The sequence below is a fragment of the Haliotis rufescens genome, unplaced genomic scaffold (assembly GCF_023055435.1).
Source record: "Haliotis rufescens isolate VD_foot unplaced genomic scaffold, xgHalRufe1.0.p SCAF_1, whole genome shotgun sequence".
Classification (NCBI taxonomy): Eukaryota; Metazoa; Mollusca; class Gastropoda; order Lepetellida; family Haliotidae; genus Haliotis; species Haliotis rufescens.
The window spans coordinates 51,445,011-51,471,601 of NW_025963779.1; the positions used below are offsets into that span (position 1 = coordinate 51,445,011).

Here is a 26,591-nt window from a genome sequence, read left to right on the forward strand (position 1 = left end):
TACGGTGTTGGGATTTTTGGTAGCGACAGGACATCCCTCAGGTCCAGCGAACAATATGTTGTAAAGCCTGGGGTAAATTTAATTTTCCAGTTTTGCCCAAGCACCACCCAGAATATCTCAACGTCATTGTCTTGGATGTTTGGTGATGGAAACTTAAACATGATCAGAAAATGTTTAACCGTCCTTTTGTGTTTTAATAATATAGTATAATTTAATGGTGTTGTCCAGACAGCACGGTTTTATGAGGTTTTGTTTTCATTAATTTGTTGTCCTTGTGAGGGATTCAATGCTCACCTGGTTTGGATTCAGGGTCAGATATAAAGGGCCCCGGTCCTTGTAAAATCCAGGTCAAACGGGTAGTAACTGGTATAGTCTGTGTTAATGTTGTGCTCTCAGCTCTTTGGGAACATGCCTGGGGTGCCCAATTGCCCTATTACAGTCTCCGGGTGGGGATCACAGGTAGAACAGGTGCCCAATTGCCCTGTGACTGTCTCAGTGTGTGGATTAAGGGGTCGAACGGGTGCCCAATTGCCCTGTGACAGTCTCAGTGTGGGTTCACAGGTAGAACAGGTGCCCACTTGCCCTGTGACAGTCTCATTGTGTGGATTAAGGGGTCGAACGGGTGCCCAATTGCCCTGTGCCAGTCTCCGTGTGGGGATCACAGGAAGAACAGGTGGCAACTTGACCTGTGCCAGTCTCCGTGTAGGGATCACAGGTAGAAAAGGTGCCCAATTGCCCTGTGCCAGTCTCCATGTAGGGATCACAGGTAGAAAAGGTGCCCAATTGCCCTGTGCCAGTCTCCATGTAGGGATCACAGGTAGAACAGTTGCTCAATTTGCCTGTGATAGTCTCATTGTGTGGATTACGGGGTCGAACGGGTGCCCGATTGCCCTGTCACAGTCTCACTGTGTGGATTCAGGGGTAGAATAGGTGCCCAATTGCCCTATTACAGTCTCCGTGTGGGGATCACAGGAAGACCAGGTGCCCACTTGACCTGTGACCGTCTCCGTGTGGGAATCACAGGAAGACCAGGTGCCCACTTGACCTGTGACTGTCTCCGTGTGGGGATCACAGGAAGAACAGGTGCCCAATTGACCTGTGACTGTCTCCGTGTGGGGATCACAGGAAGAACAGGTGCCCAATTGACCTGTGACTGTCTCCGTGTGGGGATCACAGGAAGAACAGGTGCCCAATTGACCTGTGACTGTCTCCGTGTTGGGATCACAGGAAGAACAGGTGCCCAATTGACCTGTGACTGTCTCCGTGTGGGAATCACAGGAAGAACAGGTGCCCACTTGACCTGTGACTGTCTGTGTGTGGGGATCACAAGTAGAACACGTGCCCACTTGCCCTGTGACTGTGTGGGGATCAGGTGCTTCGTACCGTCATTGTTTCCATGTTGGTATTCAGGTGTAGAACGCGTGCCAATCTGTCTCTTTGTGTGGATTCAGGGGATGTGTGGGTGAGTGAGTGAGTTGTGTTTAACACCGCTTTAAACAGTGTTCCAGTTATATCGCGGCGTGTCAGCTTAATGTGGGAGGAAAGCCCGAAGTGAAGCACGTCTCAGACGTTTACCACTTAAGTGAAATCCACGAGCACGGGTATGGGGCTGACAAACCTAGAAACATAATCGGGGCGAACCGTGATTCGAACCCACAATCATAGGTTTCTGGCGTGCCCAAGGGACGCAACTCTGCACAGCACAGCGCCTTAGACGACTGGGCCACCCGTGCCCCCCAGGGGATATGTGGGCTCAAAGGGAACTTTAAACCATACCTAGAATTTACATAGCTAGCGCTTTCCAAAAGGAAATGGGAAACTCTACAGGGTTGTTTGGTTTACAATCTGAACAGTCAGAGAAACATATTTATTGCCAATTGACTTATATGCAGTGAGTCCACAATGCATTAAAGACAAGCAATGAAAGGACGGTGTTCCCTTCGAACAAGAATGAGGGCATTTAGAGTTCTGAAAGCTGAAAGCTTCAAGTGTTGCAATAAGCTTAGATAAGGCAGGTAAGCAGTCATGACGTCACAATATCGAAGTCCGGTGTTCACATTGCACGTGTTACACAACCTCTTCCCATATTTGTGAAGGCATTAGTACAGATGTCAGTAAAACGACAATAACTCTCTGTAATAAAATCTTGAGCAAGAACTTTTTGTTCATCTTCTTATTTACCACGCTGTTTAAGTCCTAGATGCATTGATCAACAAGGAGTTGTTTTAGTCAATTATATCAATTCCTAGGAGGTCATGTCTTGCATGTTTGGAAGCGCTCTGCTTTTAAGCATTGCGGAGTTATGTATCATGCCTTGCGCGTGTGAACCTCTACCGTGTTTTGACGTCATACTGTGAAATCGACTTTCGCATTTATTGCCAGTTACTTTCTGTATCGATTGTGCAACTTTATACATGCCCATATAAACGCATTTATGCATCCTTATGTCGTTCAAATCTTTCAGATGAATGTAAACAGAAAAATTGATTCAAGTACATTAATCAGCCGCCATTGAACTCGAGTTATTTGGCGGGTTTTTCTATGCAAAGCAAAATTTTGGACGCTTATTTCCCTTATATGTGCCATTAATTGTACGTACAGTAAACTACGGTTATAACGAACACGCTTATAATGAAGTGACGGATATAACGAACTTATTTTTTTGGTCCCGACTATTTGCTGTAGTTATGCTGTATCTATGCTTATAACGAACTACGGTTATAACAGACTAAAATTAGTAGTCCCTTTGAGTTCGTTATAACCTTACTTTACTGTAGTTGTGTAATTGTATAATGGAAGGAATTCTCTGACAGAGTTTCTATTGCGGGACTTAAAAACATGTGGAAATCAGCCACCAGTGAGTTGAGACATTTAACCTACTTAAGTACTCAATGTAATCGAAATTAAACTTATGACATGTACATCAGGCCAGGTTTTTCCATCTTTAAAGCGGACTCAGTAGCCCTTGTGTGCTTCAAACCATGGCAGATGCCTGGATATCTGAAGGTCACGGGCAATGTCCTCCAACGACCGGTCTGCGCTAGTTCCCTCAGACACCTGGGTGCAATTTAGCTGGAGTCCACACTGTAACTGTTCAGTAGAGTGGCCGTATGACGCGGTTGAACAGCTGGACTGTGTTTTTGTTTGAGGCGAATCGATCCCCGACTGGGTAACAAGTGTTCCAAGGTGCCTACATTGGAGTTGATGGAGATATAAATGGAAAAAGATAAACATTATTATTATTCAGTGAACGGATAGATGAGTAAAATATTAATTGAAGAATGTAAGGCTAATGATTGATTGATTGATTGAATGAATGAATGAATGGCGAGGTGAGGTGAGGTGAACTGGGATTTAACGTCACTTCCAAGTTTATTGCACTTATATAGTGACGTGCATGCATGTGTGTGTGTGGCTGCTTGAACTAGTCCGGACTAATACAGATTATAAAGTACAAGCCCACTGAGATACCATGCCGCAGTTTAACATGAATACGCCACTCAGACACAGTATACTGACTCCGAGCCGACCAGTCCTTGTTTTAGCCCCTTAATGCAGAGCGCCAGGAAGGGTAACAACAAGTACCATCTTTTAACATATTTTGGTATGACGCGGCCGGGCATCGAACCCTGGACCTTCCGCTCTCCGAGTAAATGATTGAGTAAGCGATTAAACTATGGACTGTAAATCGTGAAATTAATGCGTCTCAAAAAGAATGCGACCGCTGGCCCCATTCAATAATGCGACTCAATATGAATGCGACACCCCCCTCCTCTCAAGCATCAGTGGATTTATATCTAAAGAAAATGTCCTCTGTCAGGTTTACACCTCACCCTCATCCAACCTTACATTAATCCAATCACACACCAAATAGCACCGCTCATCAGCACTGATTAGAGTACTTCCGCTAAAACAATACATGCGCACGGCCTTTGACGCAATCGCAAACAAAGTATATGATTAAACACATGAGTTCGTGAGAGAAAGAGTAAGTAAACGACAACATAGTAAATAAATTGGGTTGAATGGATGAATGAAAGGAATGAAAGAATGAGTGTTTTGACGTTGAATCAATAAATGAATGGATGGATTGACTTAGGATGAATACATATTAATAAATAATATTCTCTTCTCTACCTGTCGGGAAACAGCTGTTCTATCCTAACCAGCCAATCGCCAATGAAGAGATGCCAGGATAAGGCCCCTAACCCCGATAGCACTAAATAACATCTGGTCTCAGTCACCTGGGACCCGCACAACCTGTCAAGTGCGGAATACCCCACCATATGGACACGGAATGAGGTACGTTGTCCCCATTTCTTGTTGAAAACACCCCGTGAGTCGTGACCACCAGGGTTGAGAATCCGCCCGCGAATTAGGACGACAGTCTATAATGAGGTTCTCTAGTTTTGTTTGTTTGTTTGTTTGTTGTTGTTGTTTAGAAGCAACGTTCCAGGCTGTCGGGGTACTATGACACTCAGTCACCTTAGCTACCGATTCTTTTCGTCGCCTCGAAAAAGGATAGGTTGATGGGGACCACTTCTAACCCGGACTAGCCAAGGTGGAGGACTAGTTAATCCCTTGAGGATTGGGGGTAGAATATGTCCAAACATCCCGACTGTTTGGATCGTTGCGCATACTCCCACCATTAACAGGCCGCAATGCATAGCTGAATTGCGGCGTAAAACAACAACCACGCACCCTTCATGCAACTCTGTAAACGCCTACCTACTTCAATATGTGTAGCTGGCATACCTTATTTAGTGAGTATGCTAGAAAAGGTAGCATAAGTGTGGTAGATAGGCTTATCGATATATGTCGATATTTAATACCAGGTTTTTGAAGCATGAAGTGCAACAGATGGCCTGTAGTAGACATTCACCCACACCATAATGATACAGCATCAACTGTTCTCCGACATGTTTCAATGATATGTTTAGGGAGAAGTGTGTTTTAGACTTTGTTTTTGTGACTTTGTCATTATCGTGTTGATTTCTTTATGTATGTGCTTTATGTGTGAGCATTACCGTTAATAATCATAACGAAAACGTCCAGTGACATTTTAATCACGAAAAATGTGTGCACGTGCGAAGAATTGACAAAACGCCGGTCGAGTCTACCTACGTATAGAGATCAAAGAGCCGATGTATTTATTTTTGATCGGAATTTTACAAATATTCAAAATTTATTTTGACATATAGGGTCTGCGGTTTCAAAAATAGATAAAGCACGACTCGGATATGCTTGGGACTGTAACCCTCGATCGGGAGTGAAAGATGATATTGCTACAACATTCACACTGACACTCTCGAACAGTGCATGAAGCTCGTGCTAACAAGCAGGTTGACCTGACAGTTGACCCCTGTGAATATGCATGAGTGGCGTAGTCCATTACTTCCTTGGGGATGGTGGGTTTGGTTTTGGTTTATTGTTTTACGCCGCACTCAGCAATATTCCAGCTATATGACGGCGGTCTGTAAATAATCGAGTCTGGACCAGACAATCCACTGGTTGATATCATGAGCATCGATCCACGCAATTGGGATCGATGACATGCATCAACCAAGTCTGCGAGCCTGACCACCCGATGCCGTAAGTCACCTCTTACGACAAGCATAGTCGCCTTTTACGGGAAGCATGGGGTGGTGAAGATCTATTCTACCCCGGATCTTCAGAGGTCCGGGGGGTTATGGGAATAGATAAGCACTAGGCACATGCTTGCTTTACGTATAAACGTAACTTGACGTGCTCTAGTATCCAGCACCCAACATGCAAGGCATTGAATAAGGTCGGTGTTCATTTGAAATATTATGACATGTTGTTGAGATTATCGTCTGACACATTCATGTGCAGAATCAGATCGAGGCTGTACGTGGTTATCGTGATGTCTGTGCATTTTCTAACCAACTAACAGTTAAATTCTTAATTCTCCCAATCACGAGCTGACACAGCTGTGATAAGCGCATTGATGACATCTAGGTGAGACATGTTTCCTGGATCGGTGTTAAATCCCTTTGTAAACGTGTATTAGATTACTGGACGAGACGCCAGTGATACACCTATATATTAACATTCATTGACATTGACAAGCGTGGCACACGCCTTTTACACCCTGGGTAATGTACTGTATACACTGCACGCCGTTATTATATTTCAAGGGACTTATCATCCTTGATGGCAGATAGAGGGAGTAGGGATTTCGGAGTGTGGGGCCAACTGCATTCGGCAGATCACTGCAGCCATGTCGGCGTCCAGATTAAAAGTTTCTGCCAAATGTCTATTTGCTTGCTTCATTTCCAGCCTGGTGCTTGTTGCTGTTATTGTGCTGGCCACACAGCTGGCTCCGTCAGCTGGTGAGTGTTCATTTCATATGTCATTCTGACAGCTTATGTACATTTCACATATATTGACAGTTCATGTACGTTTCATGCTCGCATTGATTGTTTCACACACCGGTAGGTATTGACCGATGAAAACTCAATGCTGGTTTGTTTGTTTCATGTTTGACGCCGCACTCAGCAATATTCCAGCGGTCTGTAAATAATCGAGTCTGGACCAGACAATTCAGTGGTTGACATCATGAGTATGGGATACGATGACATGCATCAACCTCGTCTGCGAACCTGACCAACCGATCCTGTTAGTCGCCTCTTACGACAAGCATGGGTTGGTGAAGACCAATTCCAACCCGGATCTTCACGGGTGCGTCGTGTCATACTTCACTGTGTGCACTTCTCGTAGAAATTGTGTCGATATCCATCATGTCGTATAAACCATGGCTCCTTTGTCTTTGACCGTGGTCTAACTGACTGAATTGTTAGTTAAACACCACCATGGCCATGACGGAACTTCTTTTGCCCCCTATCATTTGTCTTGATGATTGAACAATGTCCTGAAAAACGTTTGTCGCCAGCGGGATTCAAACCCGCGAAGTCCGCACTGAAGGCTGTCGAATGTAGTCTTCTGCCACGGCGACATGGGAGAAAGGGTGTGAAATTAACAACTAAATATTTACTAACATCAATACCAATTGCTTATCCCTTTATGAACTGTGAATTATGTTTTATGCATTTATACATTTATACAGTATGTTACTTTATGCATTCTAGTAATTGTACAGTACTTGTGAATTTGTAGCTTTTCGTTCAACGAAACGAACAGAGAGAAAAGAAATAATTACTATTATCTTGATCAGGGCTATATTTGCTCATAATAGGCCCATCAACATGGGCAAGTAATATTTAGTTGATTGATAAATGTGCTCGAGTTGGTCCAAAATGAATGGTATACTTGCCCCGGGACATGCATTTCATAACCCAAATCGGCAAAGTGCGAGGTGCACGTGCGAAAGGCTCGGGGAACACATTTCACGTCCTTCATGCAGGGCCGACTCACACAGTGTTCTCACGGTTGAGCATAGAGTTCCTGAATATCTTTCAAATTACCTTTCACAAAACAATGTTTTTAAAGCATTTTAGGTGCCATAAATATTGGACATGGTTTAAGTATGTTAGATCACTCGGACCCCAGTGTCTAATCGTTGAAATGGTTGATTAAACCGTTTAATTAACCATTTCAACGATTAGGCACTGATATACATGCATATATTTAAGCTCTCAGCTCCGGAAATTGGGGAACCAAGCTGAACTTCACATGTTAAATATATTACATTGTACATTATAATCTTTCAAGTAAATTCGGCTGAAATCATATATAGAATAACTCTTATTCAAGAGATATTATATTGGTTCGATGCACAAACGAACATACTGTTTTGTAACGGACATACGATTATGTGCGTAAACCGCCGCCCGTATACGCATCACATGTGACGTCATAGATCCATGACTCCAGATGCGCCATTCGTCTTGTGCAGGATTGACGTGAAAAGTGAAATCACGTTCATCATATTGTGACGAGAATAAAGACACTGTGGTTACACTTGTTAGATTTGTCATTAAGTGGTACACATAGGAAACATCTCTTCCTAACGTACATACTTCTCTATATGTTTCTGTGGTTCGCGTTACTTTTGGCGGTGTGTATGCTATTGTCCAAGAGCGTAAGTTTCGGCCCTCGGATGGTAGCTCAGGGTGATGACGGATGACAAAACTCTGGGGGGAAGTTTAAGACGACAGCAGCCATGTTTATTGTTGCAGGTCGAAATGGTACAGGTTGATAATAATGTGACAGAACGCACACCGGGAGTGGGTCCAATGTTCCCATGGTGGGGAGACCCGCCCTGTCACTTTTACAAATCGATCAGTGCCGCGTCTCCCTGACTGACAATGTCACGTCAGAGGTATCACATAACGAGTGGCAAGGTCATTGTGCCACGTGTATTTATATACGTAAGATCCGGCGACGTGAGGAGGTGTTAACTGACATTTATAGAAAGCGCTGGAGATTAAGGGTCCTTCCCGGAGGGGCTTATGATAAGAAGGGATACGCCTAATGTTTCCTGATTATATTAAACAGACAAAAGGCACAGAATTTTGGTGCACTTTGAAATATGTTGCACCAATTAGGTATTTAAGATAAATGAAATGTTAAATAAAAGTATTGAAATGGTTTGCACTATAACATTATGTATGCATTGTCAATTTACGGTTTTGCATCCCACATTCAGAATCTGATCCCATTATTTTGAAAACAGTTCATTGATGTATAATTTGGAAATAATCTTTTGAAATCTATTGTAATTTTAATGTACATTTTCACACGATACACAAGAACATGTTTGTAAACAGAATTGACTCACGTAAACAACTACAACATGTGCTATTTCATTGGCATTTACACATCAGACACCCCGGCCGTGTGAGGTGTAGCTGTTTGTCACCAGCTTGATGAGACCCGTGAAGATTCCGGGGTAGAATAGGTCTTCAGCAACCTATGCTTGCCGTAAAAGGTGACTATGCTTGTCGTAAAAGGCGACTAACGGGATCGGGTGGTCAGGCTCGCTGACTTGGTTGATGCATGTCATCGATCCCAATTGCGTGGATCGATGCTCATGATATCAATCACTGGTTTGTCTGGTCCAGACTCGATTATTTACAGACTGCCGTCATATAGCTGGAATATTGCAGAGTGCGGCGTTAAACAACAAACAAACAAAAACAAAAACCAGCTTGATGCATTCCACTAAACACAACCAGAGGGCACTTTGTCATTGTAAACCGCGAATGACATTGGCTTGAACGACGAGCTTTTACACACGTGTCACCATAGGTCAAATATTGCAATGTGACCTTGTACTACAAATAGGCTTTACATAGTGTACTCTTGCAGATAAGTCTTCAGGACTCTTTAGTCACCAAGCTTTCACGTCACATTTTCAGTGAAACGTTCTTAGTATACACAGCGTAAATAACTGAATACGTTAAGACTATTGTTGATTGGAATATGTCAGGTGGATCAGCTGGCGATGACCTGCGGTCACTGGAGGCCGAGTTTTACCGATGGCGTGAAATGGACTCCCCGGAGTTTACCACGGAGACTGGCGTCCACACGTACGACAACACAGTAGAAGATTTTAGCATGGTGTCTTTGGAGACGAGAAAGGTGAGTGTTACGGGAATGGCTTCAAGTATGGCTTACCTGGAGACGAGAAGGTGATGCTTGGCCTAATGACCTTCAGGAGGTTGAGTGTGACTAGATGGTCTCACCTTGAATGTCGTAGCTCTTTACGACGAAGGTGAGTGTGGCCAGATGATCGCAAACCTAAAGCATGGCATATTTTGAGATGTGGAAGGCGAGTGTGGCAAAATGACACGTTAGTTTGATGTACCTGGAGGAGAGGTAGCTGAGTTGACGAGATAGTATCCCCATGTATGGCGCTCCAACGCTTTCAGTGACGAGAAAGTTGCTGCGTGGTCGCCCCAGGTTTGGCGTATATTGAGACGAGACAGCTTCGTGTGCCCGGAATGTTCTCAAGTATGGCGTACCTAGAGTCGAGGAAGGTGAGTGTGGCCAGATGGTTCCTTAGTATTGCCTATCCGGAGATGAGAAAGTTAAGTGTGACAAGATCGACGAGGGAGGTGGATATTGCTAGTGGTCTTCCAGTATGGCATACCTAGAGACGAGGGAGGTGAATATTGCTAGTGGTCTTCCAGTATGGCATACCTAGAGACGAGGGCGGTGAATATTGCTAGTGGTCTTCCAGTATGTCATACCTAGAGACGAGGGAAGTGAATATTGCTAGTAGTCTTCCAGCATGGCATACCTAGAGACGAGGGAAGTGAATATTGCTAGTGGTCTTCCAGTATGGCATACCTAGAGACGAGGGAGGTGAATATTGTTAGTAGTCTTCCAGCATGGCATATCTAGAGACGAGGGAAGTGAATATTGCTAGTGGTCTTCCAGTATGGCATATCTAGAGACGAGGGAGGTGAATATTGCTAGTGGTCTTCCAGTATGGCATATCTAGAGACGAGGGAGGTGAATATTGCTAGTGGTCTTACAGTATGTCATAACTGGAGACGAGGACGAAACGTTGACTAGATGATCCCTGGCACATTAAATTGTACGATGGACAACGCGGCTAAAATTCCATTGTATATTACATGATACACCTAGAGCACCTATTCCAGTGGAATAATGGTCATGTGGACAAGAAGATCAACAACGTTGTCCTGCGAAGATGGAAGGCCAGTTATGATATTATCTAAGTGACGACAAGTATTCATAAACACGACAGACATGATTTGGATAACAACGACATGCGTGACATGTTATTTGTGAACTGTGTCTGTGCGCAAGACGTCTCATAAGGAAACGTCCAGGGACATCCCCTGGAGAGGAGCATGTATAGCTTAAATGATCAGAAGACGCCATGTGGATCAAGATTACAAAACCTCATGGATTGACGGAAATACAGCAAGATGTCAAACGGGCTCAGTACTGAGCACTGCATGATGTCTGATGGTGGTTTTCTGTGGAAATATATTAAACACGTTCTCAACGTTTTTTCGACTGGAAATAAATGGTCTTTGTTCCAAAATGAGATAGTGTTTATGCTTTTGACAGATATATCTCCTAACAAATAGTATTAAGCCGACATATTTACACAATTGCATAACCTTAATATACAGTGCTTCTGTAGTTCTATTATAACAGACTAGGGGGCACGGGTGGCCCAGTCGTCTGAGGCGCCGCGATTCGCTGTGCAGAGTTGCGTCCCTTGGGCACGACAGAAACCTATGATTGCGGGTTCGAATCCCGGTCCCCCCCGATTATGTTTCTAGGTTTGTCAGCACCATACCCGTGCTCGTGGGTTTCACCGAAGTGGTAAACGTCTGAGACCTGCATCACTTCGGGCTTTCCTCCCACATTAAGCAGACAAGCCGCGATATAACTGGAATACTGTTAAAAGCGGCGTTAAACCCAACTCATCCACTCACTCACTCACTCACTCACTTGCCTCACTAAAGAAATATGATAAGTATGTGATATACGAACTGAACGTTCTTGTTGTTTATTTATAGGCCAAAGTAGATGACTTTATCAGCCGACTCTCCACCATCAGCATCGACGCATTGACGACATCGGAGAAATACAGTCATGAAGTGTTTAACGACACTCTGTCCACGGTTTCGTTTAACCACCAATGGCGCTTGTACGTATGTTCCTAATGTGATGCCAAATTGAGATGTTAAAATACGAGGAGTAACAGTATATTTGATAATTACGTTTGGCGATCTGTTGAATTTATTCATTGTGGAACTTTGCCATTAAAGGCCAACAATGACATTATAAGCAAGCATGACATTCACTGTGTTTGGTGGATTGCATCTTCCTTTGACGGATCAGCGAGGTTCAGTTGTCATTCTGGTTTCGGGGCTTTAAATAGTCATTATTAACTTCGTACTACTGGCTCTGGTTATAAAGTGTCCACGAGCTGCGAACAGGTAGAATGAGGATGGACTAGTCAGTGTAAGTGTGACAGCCGGTGTAATTTCTTGTTTCAGCTATGGTCCCCTGAATCCCCTCAACTTCTTAGAAGGCGACCAGATCGATCCTGCATACACTGTACGCATCCTTAAATATGAAACAAAACAGGATTACGAGAAATACCTCTCCCGGTTACAACTGTGGCCGACTAAGGTAAGCTTGAGTTTATTGGGTGTTAATCTAATCGTTGTTAAATGTTGTTCAAAGCTACCCAAAAGACTGTGTGACGCGAGGGGTGACTTCATCTTTCCAATAGACAACTTTCCCTTCATGTCGAGCAGCATTCCATCAGTAACAAAAATGATGACCGATGGCATTTCCTTGGCATTTGACTTGAGCCATATGTTCCCGTGTTTTTTCAGGTGAACAAATGATATCATAATACCTTTGTATGTGTTTTTAACGGGTGCCACCAATGGGGCAGGATACGCTCACCTTTTACGAACACCTGGTATCATCACTGTTTAATACTGATTCATAGCAAGACAGATGCTTATCATATAGTACGAATCGTACAGTGGTCACTTCTTACGGACATTTCTTATGATTAAGGAAAGTGCTTTATTTATATCCAATGTTACGGCTCACTACCCGGAATGGCCGGAATGGCATCTGCCTTTTTATATGTCCAGCTACTAAATTTTCTGACTGCAAGGCCAAGCATATGATTTAGCGACAAAGTAAGCCTCTGCTACACGATTGAATTTGGAAATCATTTAAAATATGTAAGCTTGGAATTTTTTAAGAAAAACGCCTTGCAACAATGATATATTTCTGACAGGCAGCTGTTACATACGATCAATGCCTGACTTACCCGTGAAGATCCGGGTTAGAATAGTTCTCCAGCTTGCATGTCATCGTATCCCATTTGCGTTGATTGATGCTCACGATGCCAATCACTGGATTGTGTGGTTCAGATTCCATTATTTACAAACCACCGTCATATAGCTGGAATATTGCTGAGTGCGCCGTTAACAACAAACAAACTTGTCGTGAGTCTCTGATCTGGTGCCATTGTACATATTGTATTTAACATCGTATAATATTTAAAGTCCGTCTTCGTGTCTCCCTTCAAATTGTCTCATGGTCTTAAGTAAATGCAATAACGACATCATTATTTCAATTCAAGAAAACGCTTTAACATTCTATGAACGGTTACTTCAAACATGCTAAAATCCCTGTAAATATACTTTGTGTAGAATGTTAACATTGATAATGATAAATTACCATATATTCATTTATTGTATTGTATTGTAACTTTTAGTGGTTTCTTGAGTTATCTTTTGCCATATCAGCATCGGTCGAGTCAAAGTTAACACAAGGATATACACAACATGTTCTAGTTTACGCAGTACATCACACGGTTCAAGGAAGCGGCCAAGAACGGACATACGTACCATCGAGTCTCAGTGGTAAGAACACATACAAGACAACCGTCAAGGCAAAACAAATCGTTGTATCGTAGTTTAAAGAATTTGATTGGTACCACATATGTATCTAGGCTAGAACCAGACGCCTTTTCCCAGTGCTACTGCAAATAGTATATCCGGATCCTCAACTTGATATTAAAAGCATGCAACAGACAGTATTATTTTTTATGTCACGTTATGAAATATGTTATCCGTGTTAAGCAAGCGACTTGCTCTTGAACTCTAAAGATTATTATTGGCTATTCATCGGTTACTTTTAAATTGCATTCGATTAATAAGTAAAGATTGTATACGTGAAGTTTGTGTTTATTTTGAGGAATAATTTTGTTATTTGAAAAGAACTTTCGACAAAGATACAGAAAATGATTAAAACGGTCATTGTGACTTCAATGAGCTGTCTTGGATCTGATGCGACGTGTATAACCTGACTTCCAGGACAAACTCCCAGGACAGATTGAACCGCTGCTGGTGGCAAACCCTGAGACCTCAGTCTTCTACAAGCCATTCACCACTGACGTCGACAAGCTGCCCATCTCCACAAATGACAAGTAAGTGAAAGGATACAGCTGAACACTAAACACATGACCATGACATGATGACCATTCAGCGGTATCTCAACCTGTGGGTCACGGGTAGGCCAGACGGCAAGATAACTTTCCACAGTTCAATGATAGTGCGTTCGAATCCCACATGTGCACTTGTTATTATTCTTGGTTTGTCAGTACCATACCCGTGCTCATGGGTTTCACGAAACTATCTACGACCTGCGTCACTTGGTCTTTACTCCACATTCAGGTGACACATGATGACATAATCTCTAACCCTATCACTAACTCTCACTTTCGGGGACACGGGTGGCCCAGTCGTCTAAGGCGACGCAATTCGTTGTGCGGAGTTGCGTCCCTTGAGTACGCCAGAAGGCTATAACCGTGGGTTCGACTTCCGGTTGGCCCTGATTATGTTTCTCGGTTTGACTTCACAGTACCTGTGCTCGTGGGTTTCACAAAAGTAGTAAACGTCTAATACCCGTATCACTTTGGCTTTCCGCCCACACTTAGCTATTACAACTGGAATATTGTTCAGAACGGTGAGCTACGGACGACAATAGTAAAGGATATGACACGTATATTTATAAGACGTATGACATCTAAAATAATGCAACTTCCATGTAGCCTAAACAGGTACTTTGCGAGAGACACTTTCTTGTCGCAAAAATAAAGAAACTACCAACATTTTGACGAGGGTAATGAGGCTGACTACAGCGTGATACACTGCCCTCTTCCTATTCCGGTTACAGCGGAACCTAGTTTTGTAGTTTGGCATAGCTATCTTCATACATGTAGTTTCTCTCTTTGACTTCTAGAAACGATTTGCGCACTCGTGGTCGACACGCTGTTGTGAATCTGCTGCAAGCATTCAAGGGAATCAAGGAATACCTAGAACAGGTAGACGCAAAGACTTGTACAATTGAAACTAATTTGAACTTCTAAAATCACTTAGGTAGCTAAAATATTTCAATTTGGCGCTTACCAAGCTGAGATTCGTCATGTTAAAAGAATGGGCCTGAATATGCATTGCGATAATCTGACGGAAGATATAGACAATGCTATATATATTTGTCCACAACACAACGACTTTGTCCACTCTCAACATAAGTGTGTAATGTAATATCTTGTGATCAATTTGTGTACCGCCAAAATGTTTGCGTATGCAAATACATGTACATGTGTATACCTTTGGATGTTTTCCAGTGGTGTCTTTTTAAACAACTTGATAGCTTGTTGAGACATCAGATCTTCAAAAAGTTGAAAGTTTTGGGTTGTATTACCTGCTGTCAAATGGTGTTGGGCGGGCTGTAAGGGTGGATGTGGATTACAATGATGTCGCAGAGACCTGACGCTAACCCCATTTCACCTCAACCCACTTCACTTTCACTCATTCACACCTACTGACGTCACTCATTCACAGCTACTGACGTCACCCATTCACAGCTACTGACGTCACTCATTCACAGCTACTGACGTCACTCTTTCACAACCACTGACGTCACTCTTTCACACCCACTGACGTCACTCTTTCACACCCACTGACGTCACTCTTTCACACACACTGACGTCACTCCTTCACACCCACCGACGTCACTCTTTCACACCTACTGACGTCAATCATTCACACCAACTGACATCACTCATTCCCGCGGACTGACAGCTGCCCCAAGTACTGCTACTGCAAGTCACGGGCCATGTTCTGTTGCAGGACTACATCTTCCAGACACGCACCACGTACGGTGTGTTGGGGCTGCCTAAAGGTACAGACTTGTACAGGGCCTGCCTCAAGTGGCACATCTCGGTGGACCTCACCCCAGAGGAAGTGCATCAGAAGGGCAAGGAGGAGGTTGCGCGGATCAGCTCAGAGATACAGAGAGTAGGATAATTTAAAAAAAGAAGATATAATGACGTTAAATTTTATTTTTTAAACAAAGACAAAATGTAATAAATACGAGTTTTAAGTACCTTGGTTTGTAAAAGTCATTTGATATGATTGTTCTCACAAGAAAGTTCGGAAATTACTAAATGCCATGGAAACTTGACACAAGGAAATTCAGACATGTTGAACGTTATGACTAATCTCATGGTACATATGGTCTACGTGCAAAAAGTGAAAAGACAAACTGCCTCTAATATATGCACATCCCCAATCCGAGTATAAAACTACCTGTATGAATGACTTACTTTTAGATAATGCGGAAACGAAATTACACTGGAACAGTGGCGGAATTCTACAAACAGTTGAAAGAACAACCCCAGTTTCACCTGAACAGTGCCGTAAGTGTAGGCGATTTATGAACAGCGTACATCGACTCTTTATAACCCCAGGTTGTATCAAGGATTTAACGAAGATGTGTAGCCTCATTAGGGGCTATGGTGTTCAATAATCGCTATCTCTGGAAAAATAGATAAAACAACCTAGATATATGATATTTTAATAATTTAGTTGTTTTCTAATATTTAGCTTAAAACATACCCTAGGTTGCACGCATAAAAAAGTAAGCTACGCTCTCTTCTATCAGCGACTAGTTTAGGAGTTCGAGTGTGTATTAGAGGTCCTGGTTCGAATTCCACAAAGGCTGATGAAAGGTTCCTCGGAAGCCATCAAGGTCAATATCCTTCTCACTCACTTCATGAGCTCATATGTTGAGGGGCGGTCGGGTAGCCTAGTGGTTAAAGCGTTGGCTCGTTACGCCGAAGACCCGGGTTCGATTCCCGACATGGGTACAATGTGTGATGCCCATTTCTGGTGTCCCCCGCCGTGATATTGCTGAAATATTGCTAAAGGCGGCGTAAAAACATACTCACTCACTCACTCATATGTTGAACTCAGTTTTAATGAAGACATTTAAATTGAAATAATAATGTGGCATTTCCCTTTTTAGGATGAACTCTTGAAGGAATACCGATATATGATATATGACAGAATATACCCACAGTTGTCGAAGGCCTTCAAGAATATACCAAACCTCAATGTCACGTAAGGAATTTATACTATGGATCACACTGATGCACAATGATATGTCGCTGAACTTGTGAGGCAGCATTGCGTCCCACAGATGGAACTGGCTCCCCATTAATATCTGTCATTCTAACTCTGGATCTGTCATTACATCATTTCGGTCTTAACCATACATAACTGTCGTAATTGTCGTACACAAGGCCAGAATGTGACACGTCAAGTCGGTGATCATTGTATCTCACTTACCAATCAATTCATAAATCGAAACGACCCGTGAAGATCCGGTTAGAATGGGTCTTCAGCAACCCATGCTTGCCGTAAAAGGCGACTAAGCTTGTCGTAAACGGCGACTAACGGGATCGGGTGGTCAGGCTCGAAGACTTGGTTGATGTATGTCATCGTATCCCAATTGCGTGGATCGATGCTCATGCTATCATTCACTGGATTGTCTGGTCCAGACTTGATTATTTACAGACCGCCGTCATATAGCTGGAATATTGCGGAGTGCGGCGTATAACAACAAACCAACCAACCAACCAACTATAAATCGAAACTAGATGAAGATATAGGCGTTTTTTGGCGATTTGTGTAAATGTTAGAAGAAGTGGTCGCTGTTGCGGCAGTTGTAGATGACATAGTTAGTGTGATGTAAAGTGAAATTTGAGTCTTTGATTGTTATTCTTCAGTTAAAACGTCAGCTGTTTAAGATAATTTCCCGACAATCGAATGTCTGAAGAATGTCTCTTCAGCTAAAACGTCAGCTGTTTAAGATAATTTCCTGACAATCGAATGTCTCGCGCCATAAGTGCGATTATTGAGACGTTTGTTTGTGTTCAATTGTGCAAACTATCTCAACAGAAGTTACAATATTAAATTTATAATATTTGTTCCCTCACTAGTGTGGAGGCTATGCCTAACGACGGACCAGGGGGGATGTACGTATCGGGGACAGCGGACGGATCACGTCAGGGAGTATTCCAAGTTAACCTTAAAAGGCCAAACGAAACGTAAGTCCACAAAAATAAAAGTGATTAACAGAGTCCAGAGTCCAGTATCCGGTTCCGACTATATCATAAGCCATGTGTTTGTGAAATTGTGATGATACCAGGCTAGCGTATCCTGTCCCATCACAGGCACCTATCACAAACACATGCAAAGGCAAGGGTAAGCAAACCCTACCCTAGCGTAGCACCCTCCACTCACAATATGCATAAAACGTACGTGTTGGTTCCTGATGGAGCACTGCAGTACGCCTGCCGTACTCCTGCTATATTCTGAAACGCCTACCTTTAAGAACAGTGCGTGTACATCACAATTGACACTTGTAAGGAAAGCTATAGCATTAGATGGAGATCTGTATGCCCAAGAGTATTATATTCATGCGAGTGGAACTGACTTCACTGAAAAAAATAATCCTGGGTTTGTTTGTCGAGATCTTAGCCTCCTGTCTTGGAGTTATTTTCTGGTAACGTAATAACCTAATATACAGATAAGTGCTGGCTCAAAATAAACTCGTTGCTGCATCAGATTCAATCTAAAAATTGAACCTAAAATCGTATATGAAATAACATCTAATAATTGGTACTTTACGAATCATAGTGATGTCTTCATGACAGATGAAGTGTGTTCTGGTGCTCAGTTCTGTCGATGTATCTTCTTTCAGAAACACGTTCAGTATGATGGCATTGACTCTACATGAAACAGTTCCTGGTCATCATCTACAGGTGCGTCATTGACATGATCACAAAGTGTAAACACGTTCTCAGAGATGGTATACCCAGCTACATGTTGTAACATAATTGCTGCCACCTAATCAGTGAATACCTTCTACTCCTCATCGTTTCAGTCCGTGTACGCACTCACTGCCAGCCTGCCAGACTTCCAGAGAAATATTGAATATGAGAAATATTTTGCCGTTCCTTATCACTTTCCGTTTTACACGGCGTACACTGAGGTGAGTAGCTGGGTGTGGTCTACATCCAAGCAAGTATGATCAAACTTAATATTACACTGTGTTGTACTGCAAACTCCGAGTTTATTATGTATATCAGTCTAACAGTTCATGACTACGAAGCGTACATCCCAAATATCCCTCTCTCTCTCTCTCACACTCACTCACACACACTCACTCTCTCTCTCTCTCTCACGCACACACACACACACACACACACACACACACACACACACACACACACACACACACACACAAAAAACAACAACAACAAAACACACAGAGCATATCGTGATAAGAACATAGACACTCTGTGGTAACACACGACTGTTTGTTAGTTTTGTCATTAAGTGGTCCACATTGGAAACATCTCTTCTTAACGCGTTCCTTTTGGTTTCCTTCTGGGGTCAATATTGAGAGGTTGTTCATCAGTCAGGTGTTGATATTTGGCCGTGAGGTTTGCAATGTATCGCCACTCAGTCAAAACTGTCCAGACCGTTCTCCCTGCAGATCAATGTCTCGTTCCAGACTGACTCCTTCATGGAACTTATATTTTGATGTGTTTCTTTTTCAGGGATGGGGTCTGTACGCAGAATCTCTCGGAGAATATTTAGGTATCTATAAAGACGATAACGAACTGTGAGTATAAAAAAAGTCACACCTTATATGGCAAATAAACATGACCAACAACAATGGCAATTGTATCTATCTCAGTTTGGTAACGCATGCAACCATTGCTGAGCATGAGGATTTGGAGATTAAATAAATAAATAAATAAATAAATAAATGCAGCAAAGGTTTGGGTGATCCTGGCACAGTCATCAGTTCAGGGCCCTAGCCCTCTCTACATGCAGACCAGACAGTCGAATCAGAACCTTTCGGAGAATGTGAAAACTCCCCAACACTGCAACCTTCTGCATTACCCAGAATGTCAGAAGGGCTGTATTCCTGGAAGCAAACCCGGGTACTCTCCCAATGTCAGTCAACAGAGTGAGAGGTACTAAACCTGAGGCACCGAGAACAATGGGGGTTCGGACAACTTGGTACATAGGATGCAAGCGTGACATTTCGAGGTCTGCATATTTGCCATGTTTTTCCTGAATATTGTCAATCACATTAGTGTAAAAAGGGAGATAAAATACAATAATAGAAATCTTTTCATTTGATTTACAAAAAGGACACGATCAGGTTTGTGGTCCTGGATAGGTCTGAGGCTGTATACGGGCCTATTCCAAAGAATTTTGTAGTTATCATTTCCCATGACGCCCTCTACATATTCCGGGTCGTACCATGGATGGACCTCTGTATCAAAACCACAAGCATGGCGAGGACGGTAATAAAAGATCATGTCGCTTAAGATACTGTGCTTTTGCCAAAGCTGGGCAATAATTATTATTATTGGGGCGGTTGGGTAGCCTAGAGGATAAAGCGTCCACTCGTCACGCCGAAACTCCGAGCCCGATTCACCACATTCGTGCAAAGTGGTGTCCCCCGCCGTCATATTGCCATCATACTCACTTGCTCACTATTCTTCTTCCTATTATCATTGCTTGACGAGGAGGACGGGCAATCTTTAATTCCCGCCTTCCTGTACGACCTTCAACAATACAGTGACGTTGTCCTAATAATTTCGTTTCCAATTCTCAGACTTGGTCGATATGGGGAGGAGATATTCCGTGCGTGCAGACTGGTCGTTGACACGGGAATACATTACTTTGGGTGAGTTCCAATCAACAATGTCTTCCATGTGCCCAGCAGACATGAAGTGTTATCGTAATGTACCTGCATACCACAGATGGACGACCAACGTCGGAAGCGGCGGGAAACATATATTTCACAAGGGACAGTAAACTGTCTCTTTAATCGTTAAAGATTATACACTCTCACTGAGCATGAATGTGATGATTTAGGCGTCTGTCATGGAAGAAGGATTGAGACATGTCGGACGAGGGCATGAGACCTGAAAAGAAAACAATGTCTGTCATTAGATCTTCACCAACCACTGGTTTGCTGTTTTTGCTAGGATTATTGAAGCAGAACAACCTCTCAGTAAACGCGCTATTGCATCACTGGATTGTCTGGCCCACTATCACTTGATTGTCTGGTAAAGACACCATTATTTACGGCAGGAACACCCCTGTGAGGCGTCAGGCAACAAACAAACAAAGACATGTTTACCCTCTTCGTGAACACCTGGTGTCATCACTAATTTTCAGTGATCTATCTATATAATTATCACCAATATTTTTGCATTTCACGCCCGTCAGGAATCTGAAGTGCCCCATACTATATGTGGTAAACAGTGTAGTCGTCGGGAAGTAGGACGTAGCAGGATGGAGAGTTTTGTTCATGTGGACGGTACATGTATCAGAGAAAGGTGGGGGGGGGGGGGGGGGGGGGGGGGGGGGGGGGTGTGTGTTAACGTCGCGTCGAAGTTTATTGCACTTATATGGCGACGTCCTTAAACCTTTGATTATGGGTTCGAATCCCGGTTCGCTCCAATTATGTTTTTAGGTTTGTCAGCACCATACCCGTGCTCGTGGGTTTCACTGAAGTGGTAAACGTCTGAGAATCACTTCGGACTTTCCTTGAATACTGTTTAAAGCGTTGTTAAACCCAACTCACTCACTCACTCAATAATACAAGGGTTATGTAGATGTACATGTACTATGGACGCATGTCCCATTCTGCATTAGGGCGGTCAGCGGGTAGATGGTCAATAACTGTGTATATTAGGATGTCTTCATGTTTGTTTTCTATTATGACCCAGATGGACACGACAGCATGCGATCACGTACATGGCTGACCACACCCCGATGGGCCAGAATGAGATTGAGATAGAAATAGACCGCTACATCACGTGGCCCGGACAGGCATGCGCATACAAGATTGGAGAACTTAAAATAAAGGAACTGCGACAAACTGCTATTGACAAACTTGGTTCGTTCTAGATGTTATCGTTGCTTTGCATTTAATTAATTGACATTTTATCATCGGGAATTCCCTTTCATAAAAGGAAGACTACAGACCCTTGAAGGTTCAACAACCCATGCTTGTCGTAAGAGGCGACTAACGGGATCGGGTGGTCAGGCTCACTGACTTGGTTGATGCATGTCATCGCATCCCAATTGCGTGGATCGATGCTCATGGTGTCAATCACTGGATTGTCTGGTCCAGACACGATTATTTACAGATTGCCGTCATATATCTTGAATATTGCTGAGTGCGGCGTTGAACAACCAACAAATAAACACACAAATGTCCTCATTAATTCTTTATCAACATGGAAAGAAAGGTGTACTCTTGCCCTTGCGGGTGACCAGTACTTAAAAGCAGAACTGTCGGCATTCAGAGAATTCAGAAATACATTCATTATATTCAAACGATCTGTAATTGTATGGTGGATCGTACAAATACATTATAAGAATGTCCTGTTTATAATTTCAGGTTCCAAATTCGACATTGGAGACTTCCATAGTCAGATTCTGGAGAATGGTCCAGTACCGCTAAGTCTCTTAGAGAAGATCGTCAATAACTGGATAAACGGTGGTGATGCCACGGGACAGAACTCTCCCAACCTGCCTCTGCTTCCTAATATTGTGGGATAACTGCTGACTGAAATGCAGAAGGGATATTAAGTGCCATGTGTTATACCCAACACTCGCACTCAACTAAATACTGACATATATTTATGTTAATCTATACAATAAAGGTACCACCTACCTTTTAATGTCTCAGGGCATCCATTGAATAATTATTTATTGTGTGTACCATCTGAGGTTCGATTTTGTTCCACTATATATTTTTACCAAATTGTTGAAAAGAAATTAAGTGCACCAATTCGTGAAATTTTGGTTGACTTTTTTCACTGGCATTTGGAACTATAACCCTGAATCTGTCGTGTTGCCTTCTGTTGACGTTCGCTAGGACACGGTCACGCCTATCCAGAAAGCCCAGATTGAATCTGGACTCATCTGAAAACATTACACGATGCCATCCGCGATTCACCCTGTTTCTACGCTCTACACACAATTGGCGTTCAAGTGGAATGTGTTGATTTGTTAACGGTGGTGCAACATGCGGACGATTTCTAATTGTCTGGTTCCTAACGTACACTATGTTTGCCGAAAAAGGCGGCAATGCTTGTCGTAAGAGGCGACTAAGAGGATCGGGTGGTAGGCTCGCTGCCTTGGTCGATGCATGTCATCGTATCCCAAACGCGTAGATCGATGCTCATGGTGTAAGTCACTGGATTGTCTGATCCAGACTCGATTATTTACATACCGCCGTCATATAGCTGGAATATTGCTGAGTCCAGGGTTAAAAACCAAACAAACCTAACTTCACTTACACTTCGGTGACCTGGCTGACCTGATTGGCTCTTCTTATCAATCGATGTCCGGACTTGTGTTGTATACTCAGGGCGGCCTGATCATTAGAGCCGATTATTGGCGTTTCGTTCTGCAGAAACATGTTACAAAGTATGCAAATCACAGTCTGAGACACACTGAGCATATCGACAACCACTCATTGAGTTCTTCCAGTTTGAAACGTGTCCATCGTATCCCAATTGCTTGGGTCGATGCTCATGGTGTCAGTCACTGGAGTGTCTGGTCCAGACTCGATTATTTACAGACCGCCGTCATATAGCTGGAATATTGCTGAGTGTGGCGTTAAACAATAAACCAACAACCAGTTGAAACGTGCCAATAGTTTTTAGGCGTTCGTCAGGTTCTACAACGCATTCCCAATCTGATCACAAGTTTTGTATTGAAGCAAGAGCGTACATGTTACTGTGGGTAAGAAAATCAACAATACCAATGGTTCAGAGCGGTTTCACTAAAGTGAATCAAGTGAATCAAGAATGACCAACTTGCGGGGAGGAACCCTGGTCCACGTGCAATGTTTCGAGTGTGCTTGTACGTTAACGTTGTGGTCCCGAAACCGTTCTATCCCACGTGCAATGTTTCGAGTGTGCTTGTACGTTAACGTTGTGGTCCCGAAACCGTTCTATCCCACGTGCAATGTTTCGAGTGTGCTTGTACGTTAACGTTGTGGTCCCGAAACCGTTCTATCCCACGTGCAATGTTTCGAGTGTGCTTGTACGTTAACGTTGCGGTTCCGAAACCGTTCTATCCCACGTGCAATGTTTCGAGTGTGCTTGTACGTTAACGTTGTGGTCCCGAAACCGTTCTATCACACGTGCAATGTTTCGAGTGTGCTTGTACGTTAACGTTGTGGTCCCGAAACCGTTCTATCCCTGGCATTTTTCAAAGCTGATCGACCTTCTTTCGACCGATCATGAAATATAGATTTCATGATTTCCTGCTATTTTTCGAGAGTGTAAATTAATTCTATGTAACAATTTCACAAACATCATTGACGTAAAACAGTTACCATATCGTTAACCTTTTGTATCATATCCAAAACAAATTTACAAACCCCAAGTGACATCATAACTTTGTTTTTCGACCTTGTTTTATCTCACAAAAAGTCCTTCCATTAAATCCAGCTCAAGTACTTATTTTTTGGTCGATATTTGGCATATATTCGTATTATATTTTGACAAATTTCATCGGCAGTATCTGAGACGATAAACCAGTTCCCTAGAAGAGGGCACTGAGAGTAAAGGAAGATTGAAATATCGCCCTCGTCTTTCTCATGAAGCTTATCAATCGTGCCAGCACTTATATTTACATTTATATTATATACTCATCGTCAAAAGAAACGCGAACCATAGAAACATAGAGAAGTAGAGATGTTTCCAATGTGTATTAATTGATGATAAAACTGACAATCTATCAAGTGTTACCACAGAGTGTCTTTGTTCTTGTCACGATATGCTGCACGTGATTTCCAAACCTTACACCCTAATCCTGCACGAGACAAGTGGTGCATCTCGAGTCATGAATCTATGACGTCACATCATGCGTTCATGAACGTCGGTTCACACAACATACCAGCATGCTTGTTTGTGCATCAACCCAATCTCGTATCTCATAATGAGTTATTCTTCATATATTAACCCACATATGGTATTCGCGTTTCTTATGTCGGTGAGTATATATAGATTTATATATATTTACATTTATATCGACCGTGTTTCTTTTCCGAAATGGTGTGCATAGATATTAATCATGTAGTAGCACAAGACGGTTTTTGAGTCAGATAAAAAGTCAAACTTCGGTTTTATTCCTTGGATTTATTTCACTCGTGGGTTTTATATCTCATAACATCCCTCGGTGTGATCATAGATATAGGTACATCTGTCTTCAAAGTTCAAGCACATTTTTTTCAACTATAAATGCAAATCTAAGTTTACTAAGAAAGCAATATGTGAAATTTGAGGATAAGACATTTAGGCAAGAAGTAGCATCCCAATGTGTACAATTGTACCGCTTTCCTTGCTGATCTGTTTCTTAATGCATTTCAATAAAGCTGTTTAAAGAACAAAACAAGGGGATTTGGCCAGAAGTTTAACTTATGCTTCAGGTATTACGAAAATTTGATACCTTTCAACGATGGTCAAAATGCTAAATTCCTTCCACTCATCTGAGCAGAAATACAATAGACCAATGAAACTGTTTCATACTAGTATTTCAGAGAGATCAAAACAAGACTACGTCAGGGAGGAAGACTTCATCTTTCCTATAGTCAACTTTCCTGTTTCCCAGAATCCCAGCAGCTCCAGCCATTAGTGTGTACATTTCACAACGTTTGAGGTACAATCGAGCATGCTCTTTCCACGAAGTTTTCAAAGAGCGTCACACGACTCTATATCTTTCTAAAAAATTACAACATTCAAGTTCTTGGTGTTTTTTGTCAGGAGAATAATTGACTTGCCTTCGCGTGTGCTTGTAACGAATGCCATAGGTGGGACAGGATACGCTCACCCTTTCACAAACACCTGGTATCATCACTGTATTGTGTGTTCATCGGAATCGGAATCGTACGGAATCGGAATCTTGTGATTATGGAAAGAGTTGTGTTACGTATATTTTTGTAGACTTACGTTTCGTTTGGCCTTTTAAGGTTAACTTGGAATACTCCCTGACGTGATCCGTCCGCTGTCCCCGATACGTACATCCCTCCTGGTCCGTCGTTAGGCATAGCCTCCACACTAGTGAGGGAACATGTTATAAATTGAATATAACTACTGTAAAGATACAGTTTTAACAACTGAACACAAACAAACGTCTCAATAATCGCGACAGTGACGTATAAAAATCATGTCACTTCGTATGATTACTGAAAGAGTCGCTTACTTGAGTCCTTCACCAAAAGATTCCGTGGACGTAATATTTGCTGCATGCAATGCCAGGCATCTATGATCTGTTTATCCAAAATACACAAAACATTTCGACCCTCAACTAATTTTCACCAGTTGTTCACACAGCATATCAACTTTCTGTATCAACGTTTATATATTACTTACCAATATTTCGATTTTGGCACTGACATTGGCGTTACACATTGTACCCGTGTCTTCAGCGTCCGAGCGAACTCTTTAAACTACAAGGTTACATAATTGTTATTATCATCAGTGTGTGTGTGCGCGTGCGTGCGCGTGCCTGGGCGTGCGTGTGTTAAAAGATTAAGCGAAACCGGGTTTAGATTTGAATGAAATGAACTATGCCGTAGCATTTACAGATGCGGATCGATCTGACGCAGGTCTTATAAATGGCTAATGAGGCAATAGGCCTAGCATTAAAGGGATCTGGTGGCAGCAAGCCTCCATGATATATAGT

At 42.6% G+C, this 26,591-nt stretch overlaps 1 protein-coding gene across 4 annotated transcripts; it reads left to right on the plus strand.

The window, feature by feature from the left end:
• Window positions 1-4,152: 4,152 nt before the first annotated feature.
• On the plus strand, window positions 4,153-22,577 carry LOC124131356. 4 transcript variants are annotated; one of them, XM_046494581.2, is made up of 18 exons: window positions 4,153-4,302; window positions 6,301-6,353; window positions 9,413-9,564; window positions 11,487-11,617; window positions 11,970-12,105; window positions 13,296-13,364; window positions 13,818-13,930; window positions 14,746-14,827; window positions 15,639-15,806; window positions 16,121-16,207; window positions 16,816-16,910; window positions 17,792-17,899; window positions 18,556-18,616; window positions 18,739-18,846; window positions 19,418-19,482; window positions 20,491-20,562; window positions 21,614-21,783; window positions 22,291-22,577. In XM_046494581.2, exons 1-18 carry the CDS (start codon window positions 4,298-4,300, stop codon window positions 22,449-22,451), a joined length of 1,836 nt encoding a protein of 611 aa, XP_046350537.2. In that variant the 5' UTR covers window positions 4,153-4,297; the 3' UTR covers window positions 22,452-22,577. The 4 variants fall into 4 exon arrangements, with proteins under 4 accessions (XP_046350537.2, XP_046350538.2, XP_046350539.2 ...); XM_046494582.2 differs by lacking the exon at window positions 4,153-4,302 and adding an exon at window positions 4,309-4,398; XM_046494583.2 differs by lacking the exon at window positions 4,153-4,302 and adding an exon at window positions 5,769-5,788.
• The last annotated feature ends 4,014 nt before the right edge of the window (window positions 22,578-26,591 follow it).